This window comes from Phoca vitulina, unplaced genomic scaffold (genome assembly GCF_004348235.1).
Source record: "Phoca vitulina isolate PV1807 unplaced genomic scaffold, GSC_HSeal_1.0 scaffold40, whole genome shotgun sequence".
Taxonomy (NCBI): Eukaryota; Metazoa; Chordata; class Mammalia; order Carnivora; family Phocidae; genus Phoca; species Phoca vitulina.
The window spans coordinates 16,125,109-16,150,682 of record NW_022589743.1 but is presented as its reverse complement, the minus strand read 5'-3'; the positions used below and the strand labels follow the sequence as shown (position 1 = coordinate 16,150,682).

The 25,574-nt window shown below is 52.3% G+C and overlaps 2 protein-coding genes and 1 pseudogene across 5 annotated transcripts in view; 2 read left to right on the top strand and 1 right to left on the bottom strand.

The window, feature by feature from the left end:
- AP2B1 (adaptor related protein complex 2 subunit beta 1) overlaps nucleotides 1-8,099 on the top strand; it is a 125,593-nt gene extending 117,494 nt beyond the window's left edge. For all 3 annotated transcript variants that reach the window (XM_032429313.1, XM_032429311.1, XM_032429312.1), the window contains 2 exons: nucleotides 490-644; nucleotides 6,734-8,099. In XM_032429313.1, coding sequence (XP_032285204.1) covers nucleotides 490-644; nucleotides 6,734-6,808 — 230 coding nt within the window. In that variant the 3' untranslated portion in view covers nucleotides 6,809-8,099. The remainder of the gene's footprint in view (nucleotides 1-489; nucleotides 645-6,733) is intronic.
- On the bottom strand, nucleotides 3,074-3,592 carry LOC116647744 (annotated as a pseudogene).
- Nucleotides 8,100-14,620: 6,521 nt separating the features above from the next.
- Nucleotides 14,621-25,424, top strand: RASL10B (RAS like family 10 member B). Of its 2 annotated transcripts, none has more exons than XM_032429030.1 (5): nucleotides 14,621-14,860; nucleotides 15,605-15,664; nucleotides 17,701-18,063; nucleotides 22,227-22,351; nucleotides 22,862-25,424. In XM_032429030.1, exons 3-5 carry the CDS (start codon nucleotides 17,848-17,850, stop codon nucleotides 23,130-23,132), a joined length of 612 nt encoding a protein of 203 aa, XP_032284921.1. In that variant the 5' UTR covers nucleotides 14,621-14,860; nucleotides 15,605-15,664; nucleotides 17,701-17,847; the 3' UTR covers nucleotides 23,133-25,424. The 2 variants fall into 2 exon arrangements, with proteins under 2 accessions (XP_032284921.1, XP_032284922.1); XM_032429031.1 differs by having other exon boundaries at nucleotides 15,605-15,710.
- The last annotated feature ends 150 nt before the right edge of the window (nucleotides 25,425-25,574 follow it).

The following is a 25,574-nucleotide window of genomic DNA, read 5'->3' as shown; positions in this document are numbered from 1 at the left end:
AGTCATTAAGCGTCTGCCTCCGGCTCAGGTCATGATCCCAGGGTCCTGGGGTTGAGCCCCGCATCGGGCTCCCTGCTCGGCGGGAAGCCCGCTTCTCCCTCCCCCACTCCCCCTGCTTGTGTTCCCTCTCTCACTGTCTCTCTTTGTCAAATAAATAAATAAAATCTTTAAAAAAAAAAAAAAAAAAGATTACCCACTCTGCTGACCCACCATAATCTCCACAGGTAATATTTTCACTAGTGTTTAGTTGCACCTTACTCTGTTTTCTGTCCTGGAATCTGTTAGGCACTTCCGGACCCTCTTCCTCACCCTGTGCTATTGTGGGAGAAGGGCCTTCTGAAATGTGTGTGTGCGTGTGTGCGCGTGTGTGCGTGACGGCACTTCTCAGGAGACTGTGTATACATGTAACCTGGCTCATAAGGATGTCAGAAAAGTGCATTTGTTTGATACTTTAATTGAAGGTGTTGAATTTTGAATCTGTGTTCCTAGACACTGTTTCCAGCAAATTGCAAAACAACAATGTTTATACTATTGCCAAGAGGAATGTGGAAGGGCAGGACATGCTGTACCAATCCCTGAAGCTCACTAATGGTATTTGGATTTTGGCTGAGCTACGTATCCAGCCAGGAAACCCAAATTATACGGTAAGTCCTTTCTCGAGGTAGATGAGATGGGTTCTTAGCACGGTGGAAAGACCTGGAGGAGGCGCTTTACACCCCAGATAGCCAAAACAAGCAGTCAATCAAGAAGTCCCCAGTGACCTCCTTGGAAGACCTTCTCTAAGGAGTGCTGCGGTACTCCTTCCCCTGGTATATGCTGAGTGACTCACAACACTGTGCATGTGGTGCTCTGACAAGCTGCTGAGAGGGTTGTCTCCATAGCTCATTTCAAGAAGGCCTTGTTTCCTGCTTTTAAGAGTTCATGACCTAAGGCTGTCAGAGTCCTAGACACATGAGCCTTTTTTTTAGCAGCATGTATGCCCCGAAGACCGTGCTGAGAAAGGTGAGGCAAAACTGGGGCACACCTTTGGAAGGCTGCAAGGGGACTGTAGTTTGGAAAAACTCCTTCAGGACCATACTGGACTAAAATTAAAATCCTGGCAATATTTTTAGAGCAGGAGCGATTGCCTTGAACAACAAAGACTACACTGCAGGCACCGGACATGTGTTTGCTGTTGTGAAGTGTGATCTCCCAATAGGATGCTGCCTGTCATCGCCTGTTGTAAAATAAAAGCCCTTGGGATGGGGACAATATCTTATTCTTCGGTTATCTTTGAAGCTTCTTAGGCTGTTTTGAAGGAAGGGACGGAAGAGAATACCGTTCAATATTGAATAACTCTGAGGAAGCTGAACAGAAGACTAAGGGGGCATTTTAGCCATTTAGCTGAGAAAAACCTATGACCGCATTCCTTTATTTTAACAGCCAAGTCTGTTTTCATTAGCATTCATCAAGGGAATAGTACCACCCAGAACTGAGAATTCTTGATGTTTTCCCCACTAGTTCCCTCCCTTGAAGCAGCTGGGAGAGAGAGAGAGTGTGTGTGTGTGTCTGTGCGAGCACGCATGCTCGGTCCTATCAAGCTAGATTTTTGTGAGTGGGAAACTTCAGGCTTCCTCCATGAAGTAGACACTCCTCCCACCCACCTTGTCCTCCAACAGTCTTGTCTTTTTTGGAAAGAAACTACCCCATCATTTACTTTGAGTTCCCTAAGAAAGGAAAAAGCCCTTCTGTGCTGTTCCTGGAAGGGCTGGTCTTCACTGTAAAATCAAGGTTTTGTAAAATAACTCCCATTTTCTTCCTTAGAAATGTGCTCAAAGAGAGAGAGAGTATGTATGTGTTTTGTTTTGTTTATCATCCACCATCTTATTGTATACAATCTTTCATCTCAGCTAAGTTAAAGAAGCATGATTACTCCTAGTATGCAGATGAGGAAACCAAAGTTAAGAATGATTAGCGACTTGGAGCACCTGGGTGGCTCAGTTAGTTCAAGTGTCCGACTTGATTTTGGCTCAGGTCATGATCTCAGGGTTGTGAGATCGAGCCCTATATTGGGCTCCGTGCTGGGCGTGGAGGCTACTTACGATTCTCTCCCTCTCCCCCTAGGCACCCTCTCTCCCCATCTCTTTAAAAAAAAAAAAAAAAAAAAAAAAAAGAATGATTAGCAACTTTTTCCAAGATCATGTAATTTGTTGGTAGGTGTGTTGTGCTTAGAATTCAGGTTATCTCTTGACCCTTCCTACCATATTCATTGTAAGGATAGCGAGAATTTTGAGAAGGACCTCTTAATGGCACGGTCTTAAACATAATTTAAAATTTCTTAACTTTTTATTTTGAAATAATTTGAGACCCACAAAAAAATTTTAAAATAGTTCCAAGTTCCCATGTATCCTTCACCCAGTTTTCCCCATTGATAACATCTTACACACCCATAGTACATTTTCTTTTTTCTTTTTCTTTTTTTAAGTAGGCTCCATGCCCAACATGGGGTTGAACTCATGACCTGGAGATAGAGCATTGCATGCTCTACCAACTGAGCCAGCCAGGCGCCCCCATACTACATTTTCAAACAGGGGATTGATGTTGGTACAACACTATTAGCTAAACTATAGACCTTACTCAGATTTTTCCAAGTCGTACATTACTATATTTTGTTGTTGATGGTGGTGGTCTGGGAGCGTGCAGCACTGTGCAGTCTCATCACGTGTGTGTAGACTTGTATAACCACCACCACCGTCAGGACATAGAACCATTCCATCACCATGGACAAATTCTGTTCTTGCTTTCCCTTTATAGACTCTCACCCAGCCCTAAGCCCTGGCAACCACTGATGTTCTCTCCATTACTATAATTTTGTCATTTTGAGAGTGTTATATAAATTTAAATTCTTACAGTGTGAAACCTTTTTTGAGATTTATTTTTCCCATTTAGCACCATACCCTTGACGTTCATCCAGGTTGTTAGTGTGTATCTGTAGTTCTTTTTTATGACCAAGTAGTGGTCCCCCATATGGATATACCATAGCTTACCCATTCATCTGTTGAAGGACATTTCTTCACCTACATAAATATTTTTTTTCATTTTAACAGTTTTTATTTAAAGTCGTATATAAGATTACTTCACTCCTGCTCCTTCTCAGTTGTTTCTTCTTTATATTTGCCCTTTTCCTTTCCTACTTGGTGAGATTTGGCTTTCTGTTCGAGGATCTTTTTGTGGTCTTTGTACACTTAGAGCCTAGTGCTAACCACCTTGCCAGGGTGAGTGCCCACATGGACAGTCGTCCATCCACCTTCTCTCGCTGCGCTCGTTCAGTGTAGATGACGTATTTCTTCCTGTAAACCTGGACGACTTTGCCAATTTGCTGACCTCTGTAAAGTGTCCTCACACAACCTGTACTTCATCATGCTTTCGGATGGGCATGGATCGCACATTGTACTTCTGTCTCAGCTCTCTGGAAAGCGGGGAAGACATAATCTTCCTGCAAATGTGGGAGGGTGCATTGAAATGCCTTTTACGGTTCCTGCTCTGGTCAGAAGTCACAAAGGGATTGAACTTCATTTTGGCTGCTGGTGCTTCAGCAAGGGCTGCAAAAGGAAAGGGCCCCCTATATATTTTTTTAATTTTTATTTTGAGATAATTATAGGTTTATGTGCAGTTGTGAGAAATAATCCAGTGGGATTTTGTCCTCATGGTGCCTTTTTTTTTTTAAAGATTTATTTATTTGAGAGAGCAAGAGTAGGGGGAGGGGGAGAGGGAGGGAGAGAATCTTAAGCAGATTCCCCGCTGAACATGGAGCCCAATGTGGGGCTTGATCTCATGACCTTGAGGTCATGACCTGAGCCAAAATCAGGAGTTGGATGCTTAACCCACTGAGCCACCCAGGTGCCCTGACTCATGGTGCCTTTTTATAGCCACACCCACCTCCCTTCTTTCCTTATATTTATAAATGGTAAATTTGTTTATACTTCCTTGCCCTCTTTCCTGTTTTCCATCCATCTGGTGACTGGGTTCCTTCTGCCCACAGAACAATCCAAATTTTCCATCACAGCATCTGACCCAGACCTAATCCATTCACCTAAATGGTGCTGCAGACTTCAGAATCCCTTGGGCCCCTTCCCTTCTCTCCATCACCCTAAACACCTATTACAATATTGATCTGTCTCCAGTATTAAGGAGGAAGGAAATCTGGTTGAGCCAGTACTAATGGCAGGAGGACCAATGGTCCCTTAGCCTCCTAAGAGGTTAATAAATTATTCCCACCCCCCACCCAGTCCTTACAGTATTTAAACGTTTATCCTATAAGGATGAGGCCCCATCATTCCAAGTAACTACATCTTATTTGGAAAGATAAATTGTCTCTGGTGGGAAAGTGTGTGTTCCAGACTGTAAACCAGAAGTGGATGTGTTAAGTCCTTGGCCTACTTAGCCATGAGAGGTGACTCTTCTTTCCTTGATGGGTCTAGTTGGGTGACACTCCTGAGTGGTTGGTATTAAAGATGTGTCGCATAAATAGACCAGCAGTTCAAAAGTTAAAATGCTAGTAAGGTCTCTTTTCCCTTAGGAGTCATACAAAATGAGACCCAGAGTCCTAGCTTTATTTTATAAGTCAAATTATTTAGCTGCTTTGTTCTTTATGTATGTTTCCCTTTTTTACTTTCTTCAGGAATTAGCAAAATCCTTTTCCTTTTTTTTGTTTTTTTTAATTCATTCTAGCTTGTCTTAGCTGTACTAGTTGGAAAGCAAGGATGAGTTTAAGTCTAAACCTGACCCTTTGTTAAAGGTTGGCATGGCTTGGCAGGCCAGGGTTGGGTTGGGGGTAGTATGATATAAGGGGAGAGAGAGAGAGAGATTGATTCTTCCTCATCAACACCCCCCCCCCCGCCCCCTTCCAAAGAGCAGCAGAAACTCAAGAGTCCAGGCCTGATCAGTCCATGACTACTCCCCCCCGCCCCCCAGTGCTAGCCTTGGCAGATCGGGTTTTTGTAGAGGAAGGCAACATTTCCTTATCAGTCATGAACCAAAAAAAAAAAAAAAAAATCAGTCTCCCAACTGGTAGATCTTCAAGTATTGTTACAAAGATGTGGAAGAAATATTTTGGGGGGAGAGGAACCACCCCTCTTTAGTCTGAGAGTTAACTCCCAAAGGCTGTTCTTATTCTTTTTAGCTTCCTCTCCTCCTCCTCTTCTGAACCCACTTACTCTCCCACAAGAATTTTCTTCAACACTGACAGTGGAGAGACTGTGGAGGATTGCCTCTATAGGGAGCTTGAAAGTCAGGGACATGCCTATAGCTGCTGCTTTGACCGAAGTAGGGAGCTGTTTTCTATGCATATTTATACTCTTAAAGTAGTTGGGGTTTTTTGTTTGGGAGTTTGTGTGTGTGTGTGTGTGTTTTTACATTTGTCAGAATTGTCTTCCTGATTAATGTCAAGCAGCAACTTTGGAAGTGCCTTAGAAACTGACTATTAAAGCTGTAAATAAATAGAGCCTCTTTTGATGTTCTTTTGTTTGGTTGGTTTTATTTTTTGCCTTTTGGTTTTTTTTTTTAAGTAATCTCTGTGCCCAAGGTGGGGCTAGAACTCACAACCCTGAGATCAAGAGTTACATGCTCTACCAACTGAGCCAGCCGGGCGCCCCTGTTCTTTGTATTTTTTAAATTTGACTTTTAAGTTTTGAGGATGTGAGTTTTTTCAAGAAATTCAGGGCTGACCAATATCTTGATATTTTTGCCAAAAATATTCTCACCTTTTGTGTGCTGTGTGAAATCATCTGGTGTCTCTGAGAATAAAGAGGTAAAATAATCTCAAATCTCATAGGGCTATGTGGTGAAAGACAACTTCTGCCTGTCTGCCCTAATAGAGGCGGACAATGGTGTCTGTAATGCAGAAAGCAAACGTTAAATTTTCTGGTTCTAAACGCAGTTTGCAGGCTTCTACTGTTATGTTATTGTCAATAATATTTGTCCTAATCTGATACAAAGATTTCAAATCTGGGTTTAAGTTTTGTGCTCATTGACCCCCAAAGTGAAAACCTCAGTGTTCAACACTGAAATCATGTTAACTATTTCCGTGTTGGGTTGGTGACTGTGAGGCTGGAAGAAGCGAGGCGGCAGGAGTGTCCGTTTTGCCTGTTGGAGGAGGCTGCAGGTACATGAGGAAGCTGTTGCCAGGAATTGCTGTCTGCTTATACTAAGTCTCTTGTGTTCTTGTTTTCCTTCCCTCGCAGCATGTTTGCTGTCCTCGGTGTAATACAGAAACGACCTCACTTTCATTTCGCTTGATTGTACACCCTCCTGGACTGGGCCTGACCTAAGCATCCTTGTTTGAGTGGGAGGCTGGGGCAGGCAGCTGAAGTGACCACCAGCGAGTTAGGGTTTAGCCCTTCCTTTCTCATTTGGTAATAACCCCTGTGACTCTTAGCAAAGCCTTGGAGCAGCTATGCCCCTACGGTCAGGGGTTTTGATGTGTTTAGTATTACTCTTGGTATGTAGTGTTAGTATTCCTAACCTCATGGTCCCACAGAGAATGTAGATGGAAACACAGCACAACTTGACATTGATTAAATTGAAAATGTAAAACCCATAGAACTTCTTAACAGAATCTCCTGGTTTGGCTTCTCAGTGATAGAAGCTCCTCTCTCTTTGAATCAGAAAGAGATTTTCTTGAACTGAGTCTTGGATACCTTTTGAGCTCATGCCAGCCTCCATCCTAATCTTCTTCTCCTTTTCCTCCTAACAGCTGTCGCTGAAATGTAGAGCTCCCGAAGTCTCTCAGTACATCTATCAGGTCTACGACAGCATTTTGAAAAACTAATAGACTGGTCCGGGGCCCTCTGGCCAGCCTGTGATTGGTGCAAGCCAAGAACTCTTAACTGGAAGAAATCGTATTGCCGTGTAGAATCTGAACCCAAACACACTGAGGCCGCCCACCAAGGTAGTGACTAGTCTAACCTGTGCTAACATTAGGGCACAACCTGTTGGATAATTTTAGCTTCCTGTGAAAATTTGTAACCACTGCTTCAATCACACCCCACCTCTTGCCACCTGCCTCTGCGATCTGTCCTTACTTGTGAGCTTCTCCATAGTGTAGTTTGATATTTTGTAATTGAGAGCTCATTTCAAAAGCAGAAAAAGACAAAAAATATTAAAGCAAGGAAAAGTGTCACTGAAACATAAACTGCACTTTATTGTATTATATTTTTGTACATATGAGAAGTGGAGGGAATAGCGTACCTGGTAGAAAGTGTGAAAACAACCGACCGCCATGAACCGCACAGTCCTGGAGGAAGAGACGTGGTCCTTTGCTCACCCTGGGAGGGGTTCTCTTATCTGTGGCAACCTTGTCCCTGGTTATGTGGGTTTTCACTTTTTTTTCTCTCTGCAAACTCCCTTTCCTTGTGATTACACCTAACCTGTCCTATCGTCTCATTTTATGGCTCTGCAGTCGGGAATGGGGGTCTTCCTTGAAGGGGGCTTCAGGGGGCAGGAAATAGGGCCTCTCAGCTAAAGCTGAGAGAAATTAGAACTTACTACATTCCTTTCCCTCGATCTAACCCACAGTTCACACCGATCAAGGAATTTTCGTAGAGATGGGTAACAGGAACCAAAATATGCTGCCCCCACTCCCTGCCCTGGATTTAATTTAATTCTCAGGTCCAATTCAGATCTAAAATCATGGTTTCAGAGTTGAAACAGACTTTAAGTAATAACTTACCCAACCCTGGTTTTCCTAAAATGGAAAAAGACAAAAGGCAAAACAGATGTTAACTGCCTGAGGCCTTTTAGCTGTTGGGGGGCGGGGGACTGGGTCTCCTAAATCCCCATCAATGTTGTTTTCACTAATGTATTTCTTAGTGAAATTTTCACTAATTTTCCTTTCTTCAATGCCTTTCTCTTGCCTTCTCTGTGCCTGTTTTCTTTGTGGCTCTTCTTGTACTCCATACTGATTTTGGCACTCCATTCTTTGGCATCAGGTGGCAGCAGAGTATCTCTCTTCAATTACTGGAAGGTAAACCCAGATGCCAGAATGAGAGAGTAACTAAACGTTTCCCCACATGCTTCTGGAGCCACAGTCCTTGAGGCCAGCAGGGCGGGTGCAGACAAAGTGAGACAGAGTGAGCTTAGAGAGGACACAGACTCATTTGATCCCGTTAGCTCTCCGATCTGCCCTGTCACTTAGGCTCCACGCCAGTTGAGACCATCTCGGAGGGTCAGGCAGTCTTGTCCTCTCTCAGAAGCTGGGGAGGTGTGAAATCCCCTTCCTTAACACTTTGGGTGTGTTTTGTCAAAGGATGCTTTGTGCCCAAAGCACCAACTGTAGCAGTGTTCACACTGTTACGTCTCTGGGCACTCGTCACACTGCCTGGTACCCAGTATTCAGGATCCATGAACACGACCACCCTTCTCAGCTGCCCCACACAAGTCAGAGGCATTTCGGGTCCCAAAGGGCTCATGTTGAACTCAGACCTTGGCATGAGTCTAAGAGGAGGAACCCTAGAAAACAAGAGCAGAAGCCACCCCACAGCCCTGTCATGACTGAAATAACCCTGATTCATACCAGTTACAGAGCTTGGGGGGAGTGGGTCCCCCAAAGCAGTTTCCTAAGCCTGGAGACTCCACGAGAAGAATGACTGGGGCAGGGGTATGGGGAAGAGGGAGGAACTGGCGTCCTGCCCTCACCGCCACTGAGGCACATGGAGAGTAGGAAGCAGCACAGGGAATATGTGTGGGGGGTGGGTAGGTTGCCCGTGTATCGGGTGGAAAAGCAGGTTGATCGTTTCCTTGTCGGGAAATCATTCGTGGAGTCGGACGGACGCAGGCAGTGAAGAAGGTTCACACTACAAGTACCGTGTTCTCACTCAGAGCAAACTGTAATTCCACAAGGAAGTGCGTGTCAGCTAAGCAGACAGAAGACAGTTTATGCCAGAGTATGGCCCTCGGCCCCTGAAACGAGGCTTCTGTCAGCCTCCCCAGCAGCGATGGGTAACAGCTACTGTTCTCGGCTCCCTGGACTGAGCCAATCCGGGAATTCTTCGCGCCTTGGGCAGCCTGCCTCCCACTGCCCCCCTGGGAGCGGTTAGGGAGGGATTCTGTTCCGTGGAAGAGGACCTCTCTCCTGAAGAGACAGCACCTGTTGCCTCCACTGCAGCTTCCCTTTTGGCCCGCATCGAGCCCGGCCGAAGTGGGGAGACGGAGTGAAGATTGCCCTCCATTCTCTCCTCTGCCTCAGTATGTCTTTGTAACGTCCGCTGGTGTCATACAAAGGGCAGGGAAGCACACACACACCCAGAACTCTTGCTGGTCAGAGATTCCCTGAGTGTCTGTCCTCGCCCGAGCCTGTCTCGTGTGTCTGTGTTGTGAAGCTTGGGACTCTGGAGAGAAATTGGGAGTGGGAGGGGTAAATGTTGCCCTAGGAATGCTTATCATTCTTTGGTTGTTGGGATCTGTTCTTGGGGTGGGTGGGGGCTGGGGGGGAAGCTTGACCTTGTGTCTTCATCAATAAACTCATTTACACAAAATGAAGTTTGTGGTATGTACTTTGTTCCCAGAATGGACGCTCTAGGACACAACACTGCTGCCCAGGAGAGGGATGAGGCATTAAGAACCATACTACTAGAACTTTTCTTTCAGTGGCCCCAACCCTCCCAGGGATTTAGCCAGATGAAATTAAGATTGACCTGAGGAAGAATCCTATACCTTTTGCGGAGGCTTCTGTTAACCAAGCCCCATATCAGCACCACAGGCCGGAAGTGCTCGCAGGAGCCAGTCTGTTCCCTGGCAGATTCCCTGCTAGGGCCCCAGGCCCAGGGTCCCAGCGGCAGAAGCAGCCCAGCAGAGCTACTCACCAGTTTCCTGTTACCCAGGACGATTCATCTCAAAATGTATAAAAAGCCGCTGGGACCTGAACTCGGGGCTCGTGTGTTTCCAAGTGAATAGAATTAAGGCTTGAAAGCAAGCTACCCTAGGAGTTCAAGTCTAGTCACCTGCGTCGCAGGAGCCCAGGACCCAGGTGTTGTCAAGCTAGAGGCCCCACCCTAGATTCTGATGAGCGAGGGCCTCCGAAGTCTCACAACCTGGAGCGGGGTAAGGAGGCTGAGGGATCCAACACCAAGATGCCCATAGACTCGTCCCCAAACCTGTCACCTCTAGAGTGAATGTGTGTAAGCTGCTTTGCGCAGTGCTCAGCAGTAGCTGCTTTTCTTACTGGGGTGTCCAAACTCCATGAACGAACTGTCTTTGGCAGCCAGCAACTTTTTGCTTGTCACCATGTTTCAGGTTTGCAGTTAGCTCAAGCTGTGACAGGAATGACACGGGAAGTAGTGGGGCCAGGGTGGTCTTTGTTGAGGTTCAAGGTCAAAGAAATGAAGAGGGATGGGCCTTCCTGAGATCCGTCTGGATTCACCAACTAAGAATAATTTCAGGTTGGGCAAACTCTCAGGGCAGAGGCTCTCAACTTTTTTTTTTTTAAGATTTTAATTTCCACCCAACGTGGGGCTCGAACCGACAACCCTGAGATCAAGAGTGGCATGCTCCACTGACAGTTGGCCAGTCGCGCCCCGCCCCCAGGCTCTCACCCCGGGTGCACGTTAATACCACATCTCAGGTTTCAAAAACATGATTTCCGCTCAGCCAGGCTGGGGTGGGGCCTGGGGGAAATCTGCATTTTAAAAAAAACTCCTGGCGTTTCCACTGTGCAGCTGGGGTTGAAAATCAACTGCCTGAGAAAGACACACCTGTGTGCCTACTTAAAGGAATGCTGGTGTTCCTGTAACAGGTGAAAAAATGCTAAAGCACTTGGACAGTGGGGGGTATCAGCGGAAATAGGGGAAGGGGATTAAGAGGTGCAAACTTTGTTATAAAATAAGTCACGGGGTGAACAGCATAGGGAATACTGTCAGTGATGTGAAAGTTTTGCGTGGTGACAGATGGTAACTACACATACTGTGGTGAAGATTTCATAATGTGTGTAATTGTCGAATCACTGTGTTGTGCACCTGAAAGGAATATATTGTATGTCAGCTATACTTCAGTTTTTAAAAATAACCAAAAAAAAAAAAAAAAACCCACAAAGTTGCCAAATAAAATGCAAGTTGCCTGGAATCATACTAAAAAAAAAAAAAATGGTAAAGCACTTTTCATGCACACGACACCTGCCTACCCCATGAATCCGGCATTATCTCCACTTTTCAGGGGAGGTGTGGCAGACCCACCCACATCTTTTGACTCCCTGTGTGTGTCCTTACCCCAAGACAATACAGCTTTCCCTTTGAGTTCCACTGAAAATTCTGTAATAGGCCCTCCCCATCCCTCTGCACTCAGACTCCAGGCCAGTGGCCGGCCCTGCTAAGCCCCCAAGTTACCAGGATGTAGAACTAAGAGCAGGCCACGCTGGCCCCAGACTTTCACCTTCCATTGCACCGTCCTTCTCAGCCCCCAGAATGGCAACTAGGAAATACTGAGATCTCCGGTACGTTGTTTCTGAAGCCTGAAAACAGTTGAGGACTCCCAGGTTTGAGCCCTCCTACTCCCACCTCATGCATTGATGCTTTTTCTGATTTTGCCTGGACCCAGATTTCTTTTCCCTGCCACCCCCAGCTCCAGGAGGCAAGAGCCTGTTTATTTTAATACCTGGTGTGGCACTTGGAAAAGATGACACCTCCCCCGTTGTTACCCATTTCTATCTCCTGAGCACTAATCCTAGAATCCCAACCAGCCCCCAGACATGTTATTAGCAACGAGGATGTTTCTTGAAAAGTTTCCGAGTTGGCTGCAAACTTGCCGCCTCAGTTTCTCATTTAGCTTTTGCCCTGCCATTCTTGATGCTGCCAACAAGGGGAAGGTTGATTTGGGGGTTGATTGGACCCAGATGGACTTAATCTCCCAAAGTACTGCTTTGGAACAGGACTGCCCCAGCACTCTGGGACTGAGAGAGGACCGCTCAGCGGCTTCTTCCTGCCATATAGGTATTAGAGGAGGATGTTCATATGCAGCCTCTGGCTTTCCCTCCCTGGTTTCATTCACACTCCACTTCCGCTCTTGGGCTCCAGAATCTGGCCAAACAGCCTCTGAAAGCTCAGGGGCATTTTCAGCTGTGATGGGGTGCAAGGGGTGGAGTGCATGGTCTTTGTTTCTTCTGTCCCACTTGGGGGTCTGGGCTTTGGACGCTACAAGTGGATCCACCCATCTGCTCCCCCAGAGTCTGAGCTTGCATCTCAGGCATCCCCAGCTGAACCAGAGCCACATGAGGCTCAAGGTCAGACAGACCCAAGGACAGGGCCTCTCAAACCTTTACACCAAGGTAATTGTAATGAGAGGAGAGGGAGCAGGCCCCTCCAGTGTAAGTTCTTAGCCCAAAGTGACTCTCAAAAAACCAGAATGACTTAGCTGAATGTTAAATGCAGGCATATTTTGCATTTTATGTTAATATTATGGCTGCTTGTTTTTTATAAAATGTTTTAAATGACCTACCACTGAAGGCAAGGATGAGATCCCGTAACTAACCTATGGCTTTGTGTTCTCCTAGCAGGAGAAGCTTCTGAGAAGCCTGGCGCCACGGTATGAGTGTGAGCATTGCACAGTTTATATTTCTAGTCCACCTTGGGCTGAAGTAGAACCAGAAGGGAGGGTGATGGCCAGGGGGGTAGACATAAAGTCTGAGATCCTTGGGCAGAGTAAGCATTAATGATTTTGAGATACAATGGAGGATGGACAGTGCCCTGGACAATTAGTCAAGTTAGGAAAAGCTCTCGGTGACCCTGTTGTGACCACACAAGGGTCCATAAAATCTTGCAGGAGGAATATTTCCGGGAGGAAGCCATATCCTTCTCAGCCCTGTATTTGTTTCTAGCTGTTTCCCTGGTCCTTGTCATACCCCACCCCAATGCCCTAGGAGCCCACCTAGAATAAATGGAAATGCTTTCTCAAGGTGGTGTCCAACCTCACATGTGAATGGCTATATGTCTTTTAAAAAGGCACCAAAAAATAAAGACCATATGTTGAGACTTCCTACAGGTCAGGCACTGCGGTTAAGAACTCTGTACACCCATAGGTCCTTTATGCCCTGAGGACAGCTGATCACATCTCCACTTTACAAATAAGGCAATAGAGTTAGCAGAGTTCAAGTTCCATGCCTTCAGTCACAGTCACGTAATAAGCAGGACGGCCAGGATTTAAATCCAGAGCTGTCCGATTCTGAGGCCCAGGCTCATAACCACTACGCTTTCTGTCTGGATGGGAGAGGGAGGAGGAGCAATTGGGAACATGCCCAAAATGCAGAGCCCAAAGGGAGGAGGAAACTGGCTCTGTGAGGAATCCGGAGCCCATGAGTAATAGAAAGTCTAGAAAGCCGTGTTGGGGAATGCTGGGTCCCAGGGGTAGAGCATGGGAGAGCGCTCTGAGCTTCCCCTGCCTTCCCCCTGCCCACAGGCAACTAAAATGCAACTCTGGCCAGGTCGCCACCTTGCTTCAGGACCCTTCCCGGCCTTCCTGCCGGGCACAGGGCCAGGTCCGAGCAATCACCACCCTTGAGACCTCTCCTCAACCCCCCTCTCGGCCTCCCAGCCCTCTGGGCTCTCCGCTTCCTGGACTCCCTTTGCAAAGCTCTGCACCCACTCCTACCTTCTCTCACCTGTAGCTCTCCTCTCCCACAACCTTCAAAGTTGACTCCTCTGAGCCTCCAGACTCCCCTAACTAGTTGGTCCCCTCCTTCTGCCCTCCTCCAGAACCTTGGCTTTTCAGGCAGCACAGAATTAGTGCTGCTGGGTCTGCTGCTGCCCCTTGGGCTGGGAGGGCTGCCCAAGTAGGGATCCCCATCTTTGTATTCCAAATTTGGCCTTTCAGTAGGACAAGTTACTCGGCCCCTCTCAGCCTCGGCTATCTCATCTGTAAAATCAACCTCCTAGAATTGCGAGGATTGAATTTGAGGACACGGGCAAAGCCGGGAGCGCGGTGTGCGGCACAGGGTACACACTCGCTAAATGCTAGCTATTCATGGTGAACGCCGCCGTCGCTGCTGGTTTGAGAATAAATATATTGCTGATTGTGCCTGCACCCCTGGCAAATGCTATTATCTCCCGGTCTGGAGAAGAGAGGGGAGCAGTCGGTTTAGGGGAGTGGAGGTCATTCATTGACAGGAGATAAGCTGTGCTCTGCGGCTAGCCTGGCCCGCCCTTCTTGCACTCTGCTGCCGCGAAGGGCGAGAGGGACCACCCTGCGCTCTGTCCTCCGGCGGGGCGTGGGGAGGGGGGGACGCTGTCGCCAGCACGGAGAGCGGGGCACACAGGTGCGCCCGCCCTGCAGCGCACTGGCCTGGAAGAGTCCGAGGGAGATCTAGGGAGGGAAGCTGGGGTGGACGTGGTGGGCGGCGGGGTGGAAGGGGAAGGAATGGAGCGAAGCAAAAGGCTTTAAGGCCTCTCCCGTGCCTTCCTCCCACCCCTCCGGGGCGGGGGGGTAGCTAAAAATCTGGCAGGCTGAGTCGGGAGGGGCTGCAAATCCAGGCTCGGGGTTCAAGAAGAATTCTTCCAGGGCCGCGCGGGCGAATCTGTCAGGCTCAGGGACCCAGCGGAACGCCAGCCCGCCCCCCCCCCCCCCCCCCCGCCCCGCCCGGCCTCGCGCTCCCCTCCGCCTCCCTCCTGCCGGCGCGAGCGGGCGGCGCGCTCCGGAGGGAGAGCTGGGCTGGAGGTTTACTGCCCCCTCGGCGCCCGCACCTGCCCTCCGCGCCCACCCCTGAACCCGCGCCGACTGGGCAGCCGGGGGCGCCCCCCACCCCTCTCCCCCCGGGCCGGGGAGCCGAGGGGCAGCGCCGGAGCCCGGGGGGAGCGCGGCCCCGCCGGCCGGCCAGGGCCGGGGGCAGCTAGGACGGCCCCGGGTAAGCGGCGGGAGGAGGGGAGGCGGACGGGGCAGGGCCAGGGGGTGGGGGCGGCGGGCGGGGAGCGGGGCGGCGGGGCTTGGGGGCCGGGGCGAGGAGGGCGGAGGGGGCCAGCGGGATGGCGGGGAAGCGGCGCGGGGCGGCCACGTGAGAGCGGGAGCTTGGGGGGGGGGGCCTGCAAGGTGCTGGAGGCGGAGAGCAGGCAGGGCTCCGGCATCCCCCCCAGACTCCCACCAATCAGGTCATGGGGAGCCCAGCAGCCTCCGACGCCCCCACCCGCCCACTCCCACACGAACGTGTGGGGACAAACAGCGGGCAGACATGTGACTCGGCCCATGGGACCGCAAAGCCAGGTCCGTCAGTCTGGGGCAGGACTCGTGTGTCCAGGTCGAGCGGAGGGGACAAGAAGCAGGCTTTGGCCCCAGTGTGTGTCCCCGGTCTTTTGCCGGGGCGCTGTCTGCAGACTCACTGCAGAGCGCAGGCCTCGGGGAGGGAGCGCTCAGGGGGCTGGGCCCTGATTCTCGGGACAGCCCCCTTCAGTCCCCACCCAGCTAGGGACAGTGGGTTTTAATAAGCACTTAGACCCAGGACCCCTGCCTGAGAAGAGGGAGGGGGCACCGATCACCCCTGAGTCAGGGACAGGGCCACACTTGGGCCTGGTGAGTTCCAGGAGGCTGGCCCCAGCCTATTGGCCCCTCTTGCATCTCCTCCCTGGCTCCAGCACTATCCCCGTTTATTTCGCAGCTTTTCTCCAGAAAGGGTTGATTTCTGCGAAGGGAGTGTGGCGTCCAGGAGAATCTGCAGGTAGGACACATCCTAGATACCTCTAAGTGGCCACACCCAGAGAGAGGTAGGGGACTCTTCTTGCATTCCTTGCCCTCTCTTCCTCCCCCAGGGTGCCCCCCTCCCCACCTGCTTGTGCTGGTTATGTAATTAACCCAGCTGAGGCTCTCTGCCAAGCTGACAGTGTCCAGGGAGGCCTGAGGGGCCCAGGGCCTGGAGGGATTTATGGGGAGGAGGGACCGGTCCTTACCCCAGTGGGAAGCCCAGGGAAGTAGGTAAAACACCTGTTGGGGAAAGGACACCACATGGGGCAGAAAGGAGATCAGGGTCCTAGTCTTAGTTGATAGCTCAGCTGGCTGTGTGGTCTACACTTCCCTGAGTCTCTGGTTTGGGGTTTCAGTTTTACTTTCAATAAAACAGGGAGAAGAGTCTCTCTCTCTCTCTTTCTCTCTCTCTCTCTCTCTCATATACACACGCACACCACACTACATGTACGTGAGCAACAGTGGTTAGTGACCCTTCCTGGGATTGCTAGGAGTCCCGTTGAGATTTTAGAAAACCTCAGATAGATGAAGGATCCCTGTACCTAACTAACAGTGGCCCCTGTTGATTGCACACCTACTGTTGTGGGCACTGGGCTTTACTTTTCATGACCTTGCTTTCATGGCATCACAACACCCAACAAAGTTTCTTGCCCAAGGACACACTTTAGGTGGCAGAGCTGGGAGTCAGACCGTGGTGGGTCTCACCCCAAATCCTGCCCTATGTTTTACTATGCTGTATGTACACATACCCAGTGGACTGGATTTTCTGAGCCAGGCTAGACTGAGGGCCATTCAGCTGTGAACTGGGCAGATATGGAGAGAACACACATCCACAGAGGAGACACGCACGCATGCTGAAAAGCATGGCCCTGTGGGAATCCAGCACACCCATCTGCCCTGGGCCCACACAGCAGGCACTCGTGTCCCCTCCTGCGAACAGTCCCTGGACAGGCGGTCTCAGGCTTACACCAGCCTCCCTGGTCACCAGCCCCATCAGAAGGAGAAGGCAGCTGGTTAGGAGGTTGACTTGGATTATCTCAGAAATAGGGGCTATTAGCCCCACTTTATATATGTGCAGAGCATAGCTCAGATGGGGCAGGTGATGTGCCCTCGGACCACAGCTAGGAAACGTCATAGCTGGGGTTTTATACCTAAGCTCTAAAGTCACCAAAACTGAGCAAGCAAGGAGCGAACGAAACCAGAGCAAGGCGCAAGCCTGTGGCAGCCCTTTCCTGGGCACCTGCTGTGCGCCAGGCCCTCTGAGCTCGCGGGGGATGCCAGAGAATGAGACCTTGGTCTGTAGGCATGCACCAGCTAGAATCGCTGAACTTGGAGGTGGGAGGTACTGCAACGTTATGGGGGGTTGGGTAGTTGCTGTAGCTTGCCATGTGCCCTTGGGCCCACTTCTCGCCCCCTCTTGAGTCTTCGCTAAAGTGGGAACACCTACTATCCCTGAGGGACACCGTCCTGACGATGGGTCACCATGTGCGTGTGCTAACATGAAGTACTCTACGAGTGGCAGGCTCTGGTCCAGGGTTCTCAACGGGGGGCATTTGGAAGTAGGGGATGTTTTTGGTCATCATGGTGACTGGAGCCGGCTGCTGGCTTGTACCTTCTAGCAGCAGGGCTGTAAGACGGCTTGCCCAATAAAGAACTCTCTCCACAAAATGCTGGGAGCACCTCCTTTGAGACACACTGGACTCGGCTCCCCCCCCATCCCCCAGGCTCTGTGGGGAAGCTTGGGGAGCTTGGGGAGCTTGGGGAGGTCAGACCTGGCCAGGAAGTCATAATATAGGAAAGAGTGATCCCCACCGGTGGGTGGGTGGTGCGGGGGCGGGGGGGGGGGTGGACGGAGAAGGGAGGATGGAGAGGCTCGAGATGCAGCTAGGCGTTCTGGGAAAGGGAAGGCATGCCGAGGGGCAGTAGCAGCTGCAGCCGAGTCCCTGAGGCGGGCAAGTACAGGACAGATCCAGGGAAACGCGGGCCCACCAAGCCCACCTCTTGTCCCCACAGTCCAGGTGGAGGCCGCAGAGGGCCCAGGGCAAGCAGGGGCAGCAATGGTGGGTCCTGACGGTGGCTGAGCCCCCAGCCCCTGGAATATGCAGCCCGGGGGAGCCCCAGGCAGCGGCGAGGACGCGGTGGCGGAGCGGGGCGGGAGGCATGGTCTCCACCTACCGGGTGGCCGTGCTGGGGGCGCGAGGCGTGGGCAAGAGTGCCATCGTGCGCCAGTTCCTGTACAACGAGTTCAGCGAGGCCTGTGTGCCCACCACTGCCCGCCGCCTCTACCTGCCTGCCGTCGTCATGAACGGCCACGTGCACGACCTCCAGATCCTCGACTTCCCACCCATCAGCACCTTCCCGGTCAACACACTGCAGGTACAGGGCCCACTGGAGCGGCCAGCCGGGGAGTTGGGGGGCGGGGGCTGGGAGGGGGAGTGGAGAAGCTGGACTCCCACCTTTTCTGGGCTCTGGCCCCGTCCCCCATCCTCTGGCTCTGAGGGCTCCGTGCCGCACCCTGGCCCACCCTGCTCAGAGCCGTCATCTGTGCCCCGTAGGTCACGAGCATGTAATGTGTGGTGGGCTGGGCACCAGGGTAGAACGGTGCGCTGCGCTCTCTAGGAACCACGCATCTAACTCAGAGTCCAGGGAAGACAAGCAGGCTGTGCTTCCATAGGACAGTAAGTGTGTGCTTGGCGGCCTTGTGTCCTCTAAGTGGGACTGGGCAGGGAAGGGGCAGTGGAAAGAAGGGCAGGAACACTAGATGCCTGCCAGGATTCTGGGCTCTCAGACCCACGGCGTCTGTAGAAGGGACAGCAGAAGAAAAAGCCAGGGCCTGGGAAAGGTGGGCTCTCCAGGACGGGAGGCCACAACCAGTCTTTTATCCAATGGCCTTTCTTTAAGTGATGCTCTGCCCCTTGACCTCTGGGCTGGTGCATGGGGCAGCCTTCCTGCAGGGGTTGGGTTCTGGTGCCCCCAGTGCCCTGGCTGATAGTGTTCCTTTCCCCAGGCTGCACGGACCACCAAGTCCTCCTTCCCTCAATCTCTCTGCCTCTGGCTTGGCAGGGGAGAGGCTGCAAGTGGGGGCTCAACTCTAAGACACATTTGCTCACCTAAGGAAGCCCCTGACCAGAGCGCATTCATAGGTTTCTCTGGAAGGACAGGCAGGGGCCACGGCTTGGCTGATTGTGACCGCAAAGCCAGCCATCTCTGGGGCAGGGGCTCAGGCTCAGTACCATCTCGGCAACTCTGGGCAGGAGAACTGTGGCCCAAGTCCAGGGACACTTGGCAGTCCCGTCCCAGGTGTGGGCAATCCACACCAAAGATGAAAGCCCGACTCACACATCTGCCCCTTGGAAACCACGAGGTCAGGGCCGAGTGTCAGGGGTCAGGGCCTTGTGCTTCTCCTCCGCAGGGGACTTCAACAGCACCCAAGTGGATCCGCAGACCTCATTCCAGTCTTGCTCACTGAGCCTTGCTTACTTTTTCACATTTTGTTGTAGATTAAATTTTAATTTAATTTCAGTTTTGGAATCCGTAAGACACAGTTTAAAAGTCCAAGCTTTGTAAAAAAAAAAAAAAAAAAAAGAAAGAAAGACCCAAAGAAATCCCAACTGTAAAAAGATACACCCAGAGAAATCCCAGTCCCGCCCTGCCCTCTTCACCCTGATTCTCACCCCCTCTCGATGGCCATCCTCACTGGTTTTTTATTCACACTTCCAGTTTCTTTAGACAAATAAGAAAATGTGTTCTTATTCCACTCCCTTTCTTACGGGAAAAAGAAAATTGTTCTCCACCTGGGCTTTTTGCCTTACATTATAACCTGGAGATCTTCCCCAATGTTAGTATCTGAATGTGGGTAGCATGGCGGCACTGACCCCCCCTGGAGAGATGGACCATGGAGTCCCCTCTTGTTAGACAAGTGGGTTGCTTCCCGTCTCCCACACCGATAGCCTTGTCCATTGTCTCTCTGCACACAGGGAGGCGTATCTGGAATCGAGCCCCAGAAATGGCAGGGCTAGGTCAAAGGATGAATGCAGCTGGATTTAGAAGGGGAGGTTTCCCTCCCCTTCTAGGTAGTTGCATATTTTGTGTTGTTGCGAGAGCACCGTATGTGATGAGTGCATGTTTCCCTAAAGCCTTGCCATCAGAGCGTGTTGTCCAACTTTGGGGGTTCTGACAGTCCTATAGATAAGATGTGATATTCTCGGTGGAGTTTTGGTTTGTATCTCTGATGATGACTGAAGCTGAGCATCTTTTCATAGGCTTAAGGGCTTTTGCGTTTCTTTTTCTCACAACTACTAATGATTTTGTCCATCTTTTCTTTTGAGTTGTTGCCCTTTTTCTTCCTGATTGATCCTGAGTTTTAGACTCTCCTGGATATCCTGGAGCACAGGAAAGGGATTATGAGCAGAGAAATACTGAGAAAGGAGCCTGCATGGCCCAAGATCAAATATAAAAGCTAAGACTCTCACGGCCACTGTCCGAAAAGAGAAATACACGCTTTCTCAAGGCCAGCTGAGAGGCAGCCCAGGAGAGTGGTCTGAGCCTCAGCTCTTCCCCCTACAGCCCCTTTCCTGTCAGAGGAGGAAGCTGGGGTTAGAGAAATGAGCAACAAATGCAGGGTCAGCACCTAGGTGGCCGAGCCTCCCTCAGCTCCTGGGTCCTTAGAACCGGACTCAGTATCCACTGCTCCTTCTCTACCTTGACACAGCCCCAAGATGGTGGCTTACAGTCTGGAACCCTGCACAGAGCCAGCTGGAAGGAAAGCTGAGCTTACCTGCTCCCTCCCTTCAATCAGGGGTGAAGGCACAACCCAGACAATCAGGAGCCTTCCTCCTCCCTGTCTTAGGAGCCCCCAGAGAGCAGGAAGGAAGGCAGCCTGGAGGCCCCCTGGAGGAGGCAGCCTGTGGGGGGAGAGGTGGGGTGGTCACCCGGCAGCTGTCCCGTCTCCCCAGCAGAGAGCTGGAAGAAGCTGGGAGCCTCTGTGCCTGTTTCCCCATCGCTCCCACTTCCTGCTGATCTCCATTCCTTGTGGGGGTGGGGGGAGGAACCCCGTGCACCTGGCGGGGGGCACCCAGGCTCCCAGAGGGCACCTCGTCCAGCAGAGTGCAGTCTTCCCCGCTTCCCTGACCCGAGAAGCCAGCCCCTGGTTCCCGACGGCTTCAGATTTGTCCCCGGCATCTTCCCCGTGCAGTAAAGTTACAACTGAGCACAAAGAAAAGATGCCACATCATCTCCCAGGGGAAATCCACTGCAGCCGCTTGTAAGCCTTTCAGTCGGGAGCTTTTCTGGAGCCAGACTGAACTCTCCACCACACCGGAGTCTTTCCTCTTGCGCTCCTGCTCTGAGGTAGAGAGCCCAGGCACAGCCCTTTAAGCCTGGCGCCTGCCGCAAGGCAGCTCAGAAGCCGGCGGGCACAGCCCAGCACACCCTCCTGCTTGCCCAGGCCCCCAAGGGAGAAGACCCTGGTTCCCTGTGTCCTTGGAGGCCTCGCCTTCCCCCAGCTTCAGAGACCCCCTTCTTTCCACACACCGGCTGCCTTTAACTGCTCTTGCATGTGCCATCTGCTGGAAAGTTAATCAGCTAATTCATCTCTTAGGGAACCTTCTCTCTAGTACACTCAGCCTTGCCGGGGGCTTCTTCTTCTGGAGCGGCTGCCCCTCCCCGAGAATTCGCCATAAGCATTCAGGAAGCTCTATCTCCCCGGCGCTGCCCTTGGGCCCTGGTCTAAGTCAGCCCCCACTGTGCAGCCAGTCTCAGTCTTTTTCTCCTCGGGCCTTTCTCCTTCTCAACCCTGAGGGCAGCGTGGAACAAACAGAACGGGCAATTCCAGGGAGCAATCTAAGGGCAGTGCTATAGGCCGGAGTTGCATGGATCCCGGCATGGAACAGGTGGGGTTCAGGGCCACAGAGAGCTCACCAGCCTAGGTAGTACAATTAAAGAGCCTGTTAAGAGCCAACACAAAAAACGAGGAAGGCCTGGCTCTTGCCCTCGCAGGAGCTCACAACAGAATGAGGGAACTGGGATAAGGTAGAATCAGAGTGTTCTTAGCACACAGGAAATGAAGGGAGTAGTCCCCTGCTTGCAGGAAGGCTCGCTGGAGGAGGAGGAAGCATTTAAACTGGAAGATGGAGGATTTCAACAGATCCAACAACTAGTTCAGAGGGCTTGGCTCTTAGAGGCAGGCACTTAATACCTGTACTTGAACAAAGGACCAAGCATATGGATAAATGCATGAATGGGTTGGGCGATAAAATGAGACAAGGCAGATCTCAGCTCCAGATGTGCACAGGACAGTGAGTGCCACGGCTCTGGAGGTCAGGCAGTGTGACCTGCCCTATCCTGGCTTGGAGGTGGGGAAGCCGCTGCACCGAGCTCCTCCATTCTGCTCTGGACCAGGCCTCCTGGGGATGGGTGGGTGTGGGAGGCTTGGGGTGCAGTGGCAGGTGGGAATGACGTCAGTCTATGGCTGGAGGTGGCTGGGCTGAGGGGTGCCCTCAGGGTTGCTCTGACCTTGGCACTGGCTGGGGGTGTTGCAGGAGTGGGCAGACGCCTGTTGCAGAGGACTCCGGAGCGTCCACGCCTACATCCTGGTCTACGACATCTGCTGCTTTGACAGCTTTGAGTACGTCAAGACCATCCGCCAGCAGATCCTAGAGACGAGGTGAGGGGCCAGGATATAGTCCATTACCACCTCAGTGGGTGCCCCGGTGCTAACCACTGCCCTGGAAACGGTGCAAGGGCAGGGAGGGTGGGACATTGATGAAGTACCCTCTGGTTCCGGCACACACATTCAAACATACACATTTTACTGTCCCCATTTCTAATAACACACTTTGGGATTCTTACCACGGGGGGGCTGTCTAGTCTAATGCAGTGGTTAAGAGCAGAGGCTCTGGGAACAAAACTGCCAGGGCCACTCACCTGCATCACTTTAAGCCAGTTAACAGATAAGCCTCAGGTTCCTCATCTGTAAGATGGGGATAACAATTGTACCCGCCTTTTAAATCAGTTTTGATTAGAGCATGTAAGGCACCCCGAGGGCTGAGCGCTGCGCCTGGAACAGAGGTACGGTGGTAGCGATACTGACCAGGCAGGCACCGCCCGCCCTTCTTGAAGTCCAGGGGTTGTGAGACCGGCCTGCGGAGTTCTGAGATTCCCCCCCACCCCACAGGGTGATCGGCACCTCGGAGACGCCCATCATCATCGTGGGCAACAAGCGGGACCTGCAGCGCGGGCGCGTGATCCCGCGCTGGAACGTGTCACACCTGGTGCGCAAGACCTGGAAGTGCGGCTACGTGGAGTGCTCGGCCAAGTACAACTGGCACATCCTGCTGCTCTTCAGCGAGCTGCTCAAGAGCGTCGGCTGCGCCCGCTGCAAGCACGTGCACGCCGCCCTGCGCTTCCAGGGCGCGCTGCGCCGCAACCGCTGCGCCATCATGTGACGCCGCGCCGCCCCGGGGACTGCGGGGCTCGGGCGGGGGGCGCCGGGGCGGGGGGGAAGGACTCTGACGCGCCCGGCCTGGCCCGTCCCCGCAGCCGCGCGCCTCGCGGGGAGGTGCGGAGGACGAGAGGGAGCCTCCTGCAACTGCCCGGCCCAGCCCCTCTCCGCATCCGTCTTCCTGGGCCCGCCGCCTTTAGTGCTGTAGCTAGCGCCGTGGCCGGGCCGGGCCCCAAGGGGCGCCTTGGCCTTTTGGGATCGCGAGGGTGAGCGCGGGGCGTGGGGGTGGGGAGGTGCTGCCTTGGCCGGGGGCCCCCACCCGTCTACTCCAGAGAGTGTGTCTGTCATTGCCCTGCGTCTTCTTTCCCCGTGTCTGTCATCCCAAGCGTCTGTTGGTCCTTAGCTGTCTTATCCACCCTCCCGTCCACCCTCCTGCCCCCAGCTCCGTTCACAGGGCTCTCATTTCGTTCATCCCCTTGTCGCAGATCCTGGCAGCTTCTCTGTGAGGCCAGCCTTTGGACCGTCAGCACCACCGGCACAGGGCAGAGAGATGCGGGTGGCCCAAGGACCGTAATCGGGGTCCTAGGGTTGAGGTCCCAGGTCAGTCAGGAGGAGAAAGGCTGAGCTCTCCCCCTTCCAGGGAGATCTCCCCGCCCAGCAGCCCCCAGAGACACAACAACTTACCTTCCAGCCTTAACTCGATGGTCCATCCCTGCCGGGTGCCCCTCATCCCCTTCCTGACCCCAAAGCCAGATCACCCCCTGGGTTAAAAGTTTTTTTTTTCTCGACGGGAGCGTGGAGAGGGAATCCCCCAAAGGATAAATTTATTTCCACGATCCAGGTTCCAGCCCTCTATTCCCTCCTGCGTTGGGTGGTCTGCAAGATTGGGGGATGTTGGGTTTGGGGGGCTGGTGGTGGGCAAGATGGTGTCCCGGGGTTGGGGGAGAGCGGTTAGGTTGCGCTAGTAAAGACTCTTATTTCCCCATCCCACTCCAATCTGAGTGCCCTAGACCCTGCCTGCCTTGAATCTCAGATTTCTCTGATAAATCTGGGGAGGGGCAGAGCCACTAAAAGAATTATGGGGACCCTTGTGCTTGAGGGAGATATGCCCACACCCCCACCCCTATATAGAGGCCCTCAGGATCTGATGCCCCCCTTGTCCCAACACCAGTTTGGCCCTATGCCCTGACTCACTCCACCCCATTTTCTCCGGCTGCCTGGCCGGTTTCTACCTCTCGTCACCGGAGCTGATCACTGTCAGTTTTGTACCGATTTAGAAATAACAAAATCCATGAAGATACTAGGAGCGGCCTGAGGGATTACTGGGGTACTTGGAGAGTGGGAGCAATGGTGCATGTCCCCTGCCCCTGGCTGAGTTCTCCTTGAGGCTGAGTCCTGAGCCCTGGTGTGGTGGGAGGATAGGAAGGTCCGTTGTTAGAAGAGGGGCAGATAGATCAACCCAGCCTCCGTGTAGCCCAGCTGCAGTGTGTAGACCGGAAAATCAGGTAGCCCAGAGTGGTGATGGAGCAGAGTCTGGGGGGGGGGGGGGGGGGTCATGGGTAGGGAATTTATCCAGATCCAATGTGAGAGGGAATCTGATCCTCACTTCCACTTCCCCAGCTGATTCTCCCTCCACCTGTGGGGTGTAGCACAGCGCTGCAGTGACTGCCCTGACCTTGGCGGTCCAGTATGCCTGGGTTCTAGTCCCTGCTGTGCTGCATGACTTTGGGCAAGTGACCCGCCCTCTCTGAGCCTCCCTCTGAAACAGAGGAGGTGGCTCCCCTTCCCCACACCTTGGAGTGTCTGGGAGGGTAAGGAAGAGGGCCTGCCCCCTTTTATCCCCTGCATCCCTGCCCCCTGGTTCACCAGGGGGATGGGGTGAGGGATGGCAGCATCTCACCTGCCCCCATCACTGTCACCCCCAGCTGAGGCACCTGAGGTGGGCATGGGGAACCCAGGCCTCTGGCTGCCCCTTATGGGAGCCATTAGAATGTATCGCCTGGCTGGCCCCCCTCACCCCCTCCACTGCACTCCAGGTATTTGATTTTGATTCCCTCCACCCCCATTCTGAGTCTCTGTCCTCCCCGCGCCCCCTCCCCCAGGGTTTCCCACCACAGGGTCTGGAAGTGTGTGTGATGCCCATTGCGCTGTGATCGGAAGTCAGATTAAAAATCAGGGAGTGTTTTCCCTTGTTTCTGTACAAGGTGTTGGCTCAGTTCCTGCCCTGGGAGGGAAAGGGCTCCCCTACAGGGCCTGCCTGCTGAGCTCTGCTGTGGAAGGACCGTCAGGGCGATGAGGTTGCTCTGAGTCCCAGAGCCTGGGTCAACCAGGAGAACTAAGAAGAGTTTGGGACTCACCTCTCCACCTAGCCTCTGAGCCCTCCTACGCTGAGCAAAAACACTGGAGGGGGAAGTGAAAGGTCTCCCCCAGCCACTCCCGGGAAAAC